This window comes from Vollenhovia emeryi, unplaced genomic scaffold, assembly GCF_000949405.1.
Source record: "Vollenhovia emeryi isolate VEMERY1.0 unplaced genomic scaffold, V.emery_V1.0 DF939137.1, whole genome shotgun sequence".
Taxonomy (NCBI): domain Eukaryota; kingdom Metazoa; phylum Arthropoda; class Insecta; order Hymenoptera; family Formicidae; genus Vollenhovia; species Vollenhovia emeryi.
In genome coordinates, this window is record NW_011967229.1 from 1,312,575 (window position 1) to 1,320,818 (window position 8,244).

Below are 8,244 nucleotides of genomic sequence, written 5' to 3' on the forward strand. Positions count from 1 at the left end.
TAATTACACTCTCGTGTTACCGTGATTTAACATGCATGCAGCACGGAACACAACCAAAATTAGGCAGTGCACATTTATACCCGCTTGAAAAATGGGCGTAGCGCGGACGCGCACCAAGTGGAGACTTTATCGGCAGTGCTTGAAAATGGGCGTAGCGAAGTAGTTGCAAAAATGAAAATGGACGGAGGGCGCTGGAATCGGCCGAGGGAAAACGGTATCCATAATCCAGTAAAACGCCGGCGTGGCCGCTCACAGGAGTCACAGGTTTCTCTCTGGTTCTACGTCACCTAAGCAGCTCGTGGCAGATACGCGTCGATCACTGTGGCCCGATATTATATTTCGCGTGAAAAATGGCTGCAATTTTACGCGTAAAGCGCAAAAACACCAACGCTCCGCTGGACACGCTGGTGATCGCATGCAAGCGCCCGAAAACCGAGGTGGCGTCGGACACTCCAACTGTGCAGACCGTCGCACAGTTTGCCGGCACGCTCGCAGATCCGGTGAGAATCTCAATATTGTTCTTGTATCCCGTCAATACGATCAACTGCGATCGTTGATGGCCGCAGGTTTTTTTCCTGCAGACGTGAGAAGTTTCCAGTGCGAAGGGATAAATAATCTTTTAGGTTAGGATAGTTATCTGTTAATTGTTTTCTACTTGTAGGCAGGTAGAAGATAAACAAATGGCTGGACGTTTAATAGATAGAAAATTGAAGAGAATAAAATAAATCGCGCCGGTTGTTGGTGCTCCGATTATGAATTATAAACTTAAATCGTAAGAATGAGGAACTATAAGAGATGCATGTCGAATATTCTTTTCCAGACTGAGGATGTCACCAAGCACATGGCTAGGATTCTACCGAAAATAAGCACAGAAAGTCACAAAAGCGGCGTCAAGAGGATTGCCGACAATGATAATCCCGCAAATATTTCGGGTAAGGTACCCAAATGGATAGACGTGGACTCAGTGACGGAAAGGTATAAGGTTACCGATTGCCAGCATTGTGTGAACTCTTCGAATCAGGAAGAGCTTGAGGATAAGTGGATGACACTTATAGATGTGGAGGATAGCTGGAGTGTTTCCCGGCTGGCAGAAAATCAGGCTTCAGCAGAGGCAAGTCGCTCGAAATTTTTTTGCATGAAAATATTTGCTCGCCGACATGTGCAAGGCATATACGTAATAAAGAAATTAATTAGCTGCATGTGTTGATAATGAAACAATTGTGACCAAGATGGACTGTTCAAAATTAAAATAGTCCGTTAAATGGAGAAGAAAATAGAAATAGATAATAACCCCTTCTCTCTCTCTTAAATTATAAATTAAAATAAAATAAATGTTCGAAGTAAAATATGTATGGCATTTCAGGACCTCGCTGATTTTGTATATGATTTATATTATGTACAACAAACCGGTGATACCTCGTGGTTAGATAGTGAAAACATATTGGTGCGGGCAGACGGTCGAAACGTGTATGTTGAGGACGATGACGATGACTCCTCAGATTCCAATGCAGAATCACATTGGAAAAACGATTATCCCGATACGGATCCCGACCGTGTGTCTAACCACGAGGATTCTGACGATTATTTCGACGTCTATGACGACGACGACAATCTGTACGACTCCAAAACAGATAAAGACAAATATAGATCCTTGTACAAACTGGAAATGAGGAGTAGTTCCGACAGTGATTCGTCGTGCGGTAAAGATGACCTTTTACACGAAGGAGCCTCGTCGAATAGCGAAGCAAAATTAACAGATAGTGAAGAAACGTCAGATAATGAAGAAATGGAAAAAACATAAAAATATATTAACAATATATTGTCAATGAATTATAAAAACGTGTCATCACCTTAGGTCAACATTCAGAGTCCGATCTTACATTCGTGCTCGTCTTAAGTCTGTGGTTTATGGGTAAATCTTATTTCATCCAGCTTATGAAACTGTACAATCTTGAGATTGCATTTTCAAGATTGAACTATGAATACCGCCCATATAATAATATTCCTGAAATACGGAATGGAAAAGGAACTTGATATTTAACAAAAACTAAAATTGCTCGCATATTTCCAAATAATTCATAATTCGTGTGTACATTAAACACATTGAATATGTACTTTGTAATAAACGCATTTCTTTAGTATATATTTAAGTTTTTTAAATCTTCGCGTTTCTTTTTGCAGAAAAATGAATTGTAAATGGCATAAAGTTTTATTTGTATATCTATGTATATATATATATATTTATTTATTACAGACTTCTCGCATGTAAAATTCGTCTATCAAAATAAGAATGGCAAAATAAGTAAACCTAGAGTCGAGGGGATCGATCACGCAAAGTCAAACGAAGAAAATACCTTTCGTCGTTTCAAGTCGAAATTGAATCGAATCTCGTGGTTTTACAGACCAAACGGCTGAGTAGAGTAAATCATTATGAACGCAGTTGTAAAAGTTATGAAAAGACTACGTGGGCGATTGCGACTAGTTGGTGAAAAAAAATCCGCGCGCGTTCGCTTTCGGGAGAAGATTAAGCGATCGATCCTCTAGAAGGATGTTACGGGATGTGCCTGTGTTGTTCAAGAAAGAATTTACTTGTCATCGTGGATATGGCATGTAATGATATACACCAGATTTATAGCGTATTATAACAAGTTGTTGGAAGTACCAGTTGCATGGATTTATAAATTTCTCCGTCGTACATACACGCAGGCACACGCGCACGCATACATACATACATACACACACACACGCGCACGCGCACATACATAGACACGTTCGGTTCGCGATTAACAACGTAACGTTCAACAAAAAGTGTCTCGCGGCTCGAAGAAAATTACCTCGAAATCGTCTATAATAATCGAGAACGAGAGGGGGGTAGGAAGGAATAAATCCGATCGATGTGACGAGATTACTTGTCTCTTGCAAGAGATTCTTCTTACGAGTTCACGCTTCGAAATCTCTCTCTCGCCGTGAAATTTGCCGCGCGGACAACGATCGGTATTTGTCTTATGTTTTGCATTTTTAATTAATTAACGAGCTCGTCGTATGATATGAGTAGTACATTGCGTATACACGTAACACTGGCCTTAATTCTAATTTATGTTACATTCACACGCGCCCTGCGACGAGAGGGGGTGGCTCGTTCCGCTTCGCGAGCACGTACGATGCTTTTGATTTAGGGTGCACGGGGTGCCGAGTGCGCCGATAAAAATCCAAATGATAACGCCGATAAGCGAAGGAGGCGTTTGGAGATTATCGTCGTTCGTTCTGTCGCAAAATTGCGCTCGCTGCAACATATGTACGAGACATCCCGCTAGAAGTTCCCCAAATATCTCTACGAAAGTTTACGAATCTTCGGTGAATTTCAGGCCCGAGCCTTCCTTAATCGTTATTTAAATAGAAATATTAAATTTACGAAACTATCTGTTGTATTAAAAATAAATAGATTTTCCGATTGAGGTTTAACAACTCAAAAGTTAATAAGATCTTGTACAACTCTCGATTCGATTTACAAAAATTTAGTTTATTTAACAGTATTTGATTTTAAGTATTAAGAATATTAAATTTAATATATTAAATTTTTTAAATATATTAAATTTAATATATTAAAATTTAATTTTAAATTAAAAAATAATTAAAAATTTTTTAAAATTATTTAAATGTAGTTTATTCTTTGACCATTTAAATTATCCGCTAAAATTTATCCTTTTCTCTCAGCTATCTCTTTTTCTCTTCAAAGGCTGTACATCATAAATAAATAATAGCAAGGGAGAACATTTTTATTAGATCTTGCTATGAATTTTGTCGTTTTAATGACGTACTCTGCTGAATGCACTTTAAATTCCCTGGATATTTATCGACGCATTCACATTAATATTCGCAAACACGGGCGCAATTTTCACGGACATGCGTAACCATTTTTTTTATATATAATATATATTAAATGTCATACATTGCGCAATGTAACTTAGCAGATTCACAAGCTGAGATTGGTATCATTCATCAGGATCGTTTACTACTGTCTCCGTAATACTCTACTCGCCTACTGTACAACATTTTACACTCATCGTATTCGTTCGTAATGTAATGTCGATTATTAACGCTACGAGATTATTGGAGAGTCATGAGATTGCACAGCAACGCCCGGATCGATCAATCATGTTAACGTCGATCCCAGTCGTTTTTTTTTCTTCTCCACTTTGTTTTTTCGCCGATTTTTATATGTACAGGACGATGGCAGCGTCTCGCCGATTCTTTCTGGCACTCTAAAAAATTGTCCCTCGAAAACGTCGAAACGACGCAACGATCGCCAAGAAGATCGCTTGCAATCAGAGCCATGTATATATAAAACGCTGGATATATATCTTTTTACTTTTTAGACACAATTGCCTTGTTATTCGTAAAATATTCTCGAATTCCTAATTGAAAGACAAAATGAAGAAACGATAAAGAAAAGAGAAATAGAATGTAACACAAAATGGATACGTCAACAATTAGGTAATAGATAAACGCTACTAATTTATCTCAAAAGAATTAAAGCTCCTTCCTTAAATTAATTCCGTCACATTGTCTTTTTATTATCACGTTATATGTAGATTACATTTAATAACAAGTCTGTGTGTCATGACTCTGTTTGCAGCTCTTTATTGCAAGCTCGTCCATTCACGCGTCCATTCAAAATTCCTAATTATACAGTGTTTTATATATATATGTGTATATATGTATATATATCTATATATTATAATTATACATTATATTTCGAAAAACACTTGGAAATATTTGAAAATATTTTATGGCGCAATTCGAAATGACATACAATTATAATAAATATATATAGTATATATAGTATACATATATATCAGTGTATCATATATTTACACATATGTAGATACCTTCGGCTTATAAGTACAAACGATTCCCTGGGTCAACAAAAATCACACAACGTAATATTCAACTAAGAAGTCCGCGCTTATTATATTATGTATAAACTGGCAACAATAAACAGTCCCCGTTTTTAGAGTCGGTCATCGCGTCTCGAACACGTCTCGTCCTTCTCTTTCTCTTCCGCGAGCCTCCCTAACAAAATGCGACATTCGCAAAAGTGAAGCCTCAGGGCTATTCATATAATTTCACTAAGAAAAGGACTATAAGTATTCCCAGAATATTAAATTAACTTGACCAAGTAACGAGAATGCATTCTACATAACTAATAAAAGTCTTTGGGAAAACAAAAATCTGTACTCGAAAGAATTTTGCGATAATTATTAAAAATGCAGTGTCTCTACTTCTTTATTTGGTCAACTCAATTTTCGAAGGAACGTACGAATAGAAAACTCTCAGATATTATTATCGAATCGCTTCCGATTATTTCAAAGCGTATTTGTTTAAAGAAAACACTAGGAGATCCTCCGAGAAGGAGAGGACGAACGGCGGAGAGGTCATGTCCGCAGAACTTCGGAGATTTAAAGCACCGACGCCTCGGTTCTGCCGGTCGGCGGCGTCGTCGGATGGCCGCTGGCGTTGTTGTTGTTATTGTTGTTATTATTGTTATTGTTATTGCTCGCCTCGCCGGCGTGACTCGAGCAGTAGAACTTCTTGTGGGCGATGAAGGTGCTTAGGTAATTGAACCTGATGTCGCAGGAGCGGCAGTAGCGCGGCCCGCTCTTGGTGGGATCCAGACTCTCGTCCGGCGGCGGCGTGTCCTCGCGTTCCTGCTTCACTTTGGCGGCGTCTACCGGCGGTGGCGGCGGCGGCGGGGGCGGCGGCGGCGGCGGTGGCGGCTGCGGGCTCTTCCTTATCTCCGTCTTGCCGTTCACCTGGATCTCAGCGGGGATCTCCTCCGGTGTCGTGGTTGCCACTGGTTCCGGCGTCGACAGCGTTGCCTCGTCGTCCAGCACGCACGTTATATAATTCTCTTCCTGGGACAAACAAATAAGAATCTGGTTTCATAAGAACCTCACTGTTGAAGGGAAGGTCCTCAAATTTCCTAAAAGGAAGAAAGACTCAATTCTGATTTATTTCTATCCAAGATATACTTGTGTTCAGCGATTCAAAAATTTTACACGAACGCAAAATTCATTAAAGTACAGTTTGCGCTTCAACTTAGAAAGAGTTATTGATGGAAACGAGGGAATACAACATAAGGCTGAGAAGCGAGAAAAGAGAGGGCCACCTGTAGATCAGTGCCGCGCTTGTCGAAGTGCATCCTAATGTGAGTCCTCATGCCGCGCAGAGTGTTGCCCTTGTAACGACAGATCGTGCACCGGAAGGCCTTGACGCCCTGATGGGCGTCCATGTGACGCTGGGCGGCGCCGGCCGTGGGACTGACGGCACCGCAGACCGGGCATCGCCAGCCGCCGGTCGTACCGCTGGTGCAGGTGTGACTGCTGCCTGGTTCTATCATCGCCTGCGACAAGCCATTGTATCTCATTAAACCCTTCAAAGAACCGACGACTAATAGTCCTAACAAAGATGAAATGATATTCTCGAGGCCTGTTTAAAAAAAGTCGACATCTCTGCTTCCGACATCCTTAGGCTTCAACGTGCCTTGCAATTGTGTCTGATTGTCTAATTTTGAAATTTCGATATTCTTCTTCGCACTGACTTTTAAAGATCCCAAAAACTGTTTAAATATTCATGGGATATCTTGTGAAATTTAATTCCTTAAACCGCCTTGAAGTTTTTCTCACCGTTTACTTTAGAATTTACCTTGCACTTAGGACACCGCGTATGATGCTCCTGGGGGTCGGGCCTCTTGGGACAGTAGAACGCCTGATGGGCAACCAGATTGTCTATGGAAGCGAACTTGATGCCGCACGCGGCGCAGATGAGCTGGACCAGGGGCGGCGAGGGCGTGCCCGGAGGTGGTGGACTGTTGCTCACCGTTGTCTCCCTCGCCTGGCAGTAGTGTTTCTTGTGAGCGACGAAGTTCTCGTGTCGGCAGAACACGATGTTGCATTCTTTGCACCTTGAGGACAAATGATTCCGTAATTCCAAAAATTCCATACAATCAAAGAAGGATCTTTAAATCTAGCGATTCAAGAACAGATTGAAAGGGCTTCGAAGATCCAGACTGAAATTTTGAAATCCCAAAGAGAAGAGTCTAATGACGTACGGTTTCCAAAGACCGAAAGTTTATACATATAGAGATTTAAAAGTCGGTGATTCAGAATTCAGAAGAACAAGAGATTCACTCAATTGAGTTCCGTAGAGGAAACGCCGGTTGCTCACCTGGAGACGCCTTGCTTGACGAGCACCCCGGGAACAGGAGGCGGTGGCAGTTCAGCGAGTCTCAGGGCGAGTTCCGTGGGCGCGGGTGGCGCTACGGCGGCATTCTGGACCGGACCGATGGACCTCGTTCTGGGACTGCCGCTGCCTCTGGATCTGGGACTGCCGGGAGGCGGCGGCAGAGATGACGGCGCCGGCGACATCCTGTTCTCCTTCTCGTCCTGGTGCACCGGCGACCTGCGTATGCTGAGATCGAGGGGCGCCGAGGCGGACGGCGACGTGGACGCTGCTACAACCACCGGCGTTGAGGGCTTGTTCGCTGCCCTCAGGACGGCCGGCGGCTCCGCCACGGCGTTCTGCGCCGTGGAAGCGAGGCCCCTCGTCATTGGCTGAAGGGAACCTGAGAACGTAACATCGTGCTCCAGAGAATGTCATTTATTAACACCTAATATCTATGTCTAATTGAAGAAAGGGTTGAAAAATTATTGGTACCGTTTGGCAAAAGGAAGCATGCTGTGTCGGGGGCCGGAAGTGCCGGCGCGGCAAGGACGCTCGCGCCGCGGAACAACGAATACGGCACGATGAGAATGGGGTTGGTGGGCAGCGCGAGGCACGGCTGCGGGGGTGGCGAGTCACCAGGACTCGAACTGGTCGGCGGCGACGCCTTCACCGAGGACGCCGGCGTCGCCGTCGGCGTCGGCAACGTATCCTTCACCACGTGCCTCGTGCTGCAATAATGCGTTTTGTGCGCCCTGCAACAGATTAAATTGCAATTGCAAAAACCCCAGCTGCAATCTTTATACATGCGAACACGAATTATTAATAACTAACCGTACTAAGAAATTATTATAATTTTTACAGTTAAAAAGGGTCACAAATCTATAGCTTATTTTGTGTTAGATTAGATTAATTTATTCACACGATATACAGGGTGTTATGTAATACCCGCATCAACGCTTATTGTGGGATAGAGTGGACTAGACTAAGTCGAAAAGTCCTCTACCATTTTGCAATTTTCGT

The 8,244-nt window shown here is 42.5% G+C and overlaps 2 protein-coding genes across 2 annotated transcripts in view; one reads left to right on the forward strand and one right to left on the reverse strand.

Annotated features, from left to right (window-relative positions):
- The first annotated feature begins 207 nt into the window (after positions 1 to 207).
- Positions 208 to 2,223, forward strand: LOC105567466 (probable RNA polymerase II nuclear localization protein SLC7A6OS). Its single transcript, XM_012022361.1, has 3 exons — positions 208 to 500; positions 821 to 1,111; positions 1,364 to 2,223. The coding sequence occupies exons 1-3, from the start codon at positions 351 to 353 to the stop codon at positions 1,799 to 1,801; spliced, it is 879 nt and encodes a 292-aa protein (XP_011877751.1). The 5' UTR covers positions 208 to 350; the 3' UTR covers positions 1,802 to 2,223.
- A 2,615-nt stretch (positions 2,224 to 4,838) lies between these two features.
- LOC105567467 (zinc finger protein ush) overlaps positions 4,839 to 8,244 on the reverse strand; it is a 198,936-nt gene continuing 195,530 nt past the window's right edge. Inside the window, exons 5-9 of the mRNA XM_012022362.1 lie at positions 7,717 to 7,976; positions 7,228 to 7,624; positions 6,706 to 6,964; positions 6,170 to 6,403; positions 4,839 to 5,915 (exon numbers count right to left, since the gene is read on the reverse strand). Coding sequence (XP_011877752.1) covers positions 5,460 to 5,915; positions 6,170 to 6,403; positions 6,706 to 6,964; positions 7,228 to 7,624; positions 7,717 to 7,976 — 1,606 coding nt within the window. The 3' untranslated portion in view covers positions 4,839 to 5,459. The remainder of the gene's footprint in view (positions 5,916 to 6,169; positions 6,404 to 6,705; positions 6,965 to 7,227; positions 7,625 to 7,716; positions 7,977 to 8,244) is intronic.

Bases quoted from the DNA above. Each gene is read 5' to 3' on its own strand.
- LOC105567466 (XM_012022361.1), top strand. From the start codon at position 351: ATGGCTGCAATTTTACGCGTAAAGCGCAAAAACACCAACGCTCCGCTG. The intron at 501-820 runs GTGAGAATCTCA...ATTCTTTTCCAG, and splicing joins CCGGCACGCTCGCAGATCCG to ACTGAGGATGTCACCAAGCA. The intron at 1,112-1,363 runs GCAAGTCGCTCG...ATGGCATTTCAG, and splicing joins AAAATCAGGCTTCAGCAGAG to GACCTCGCTGATTTTGTATA.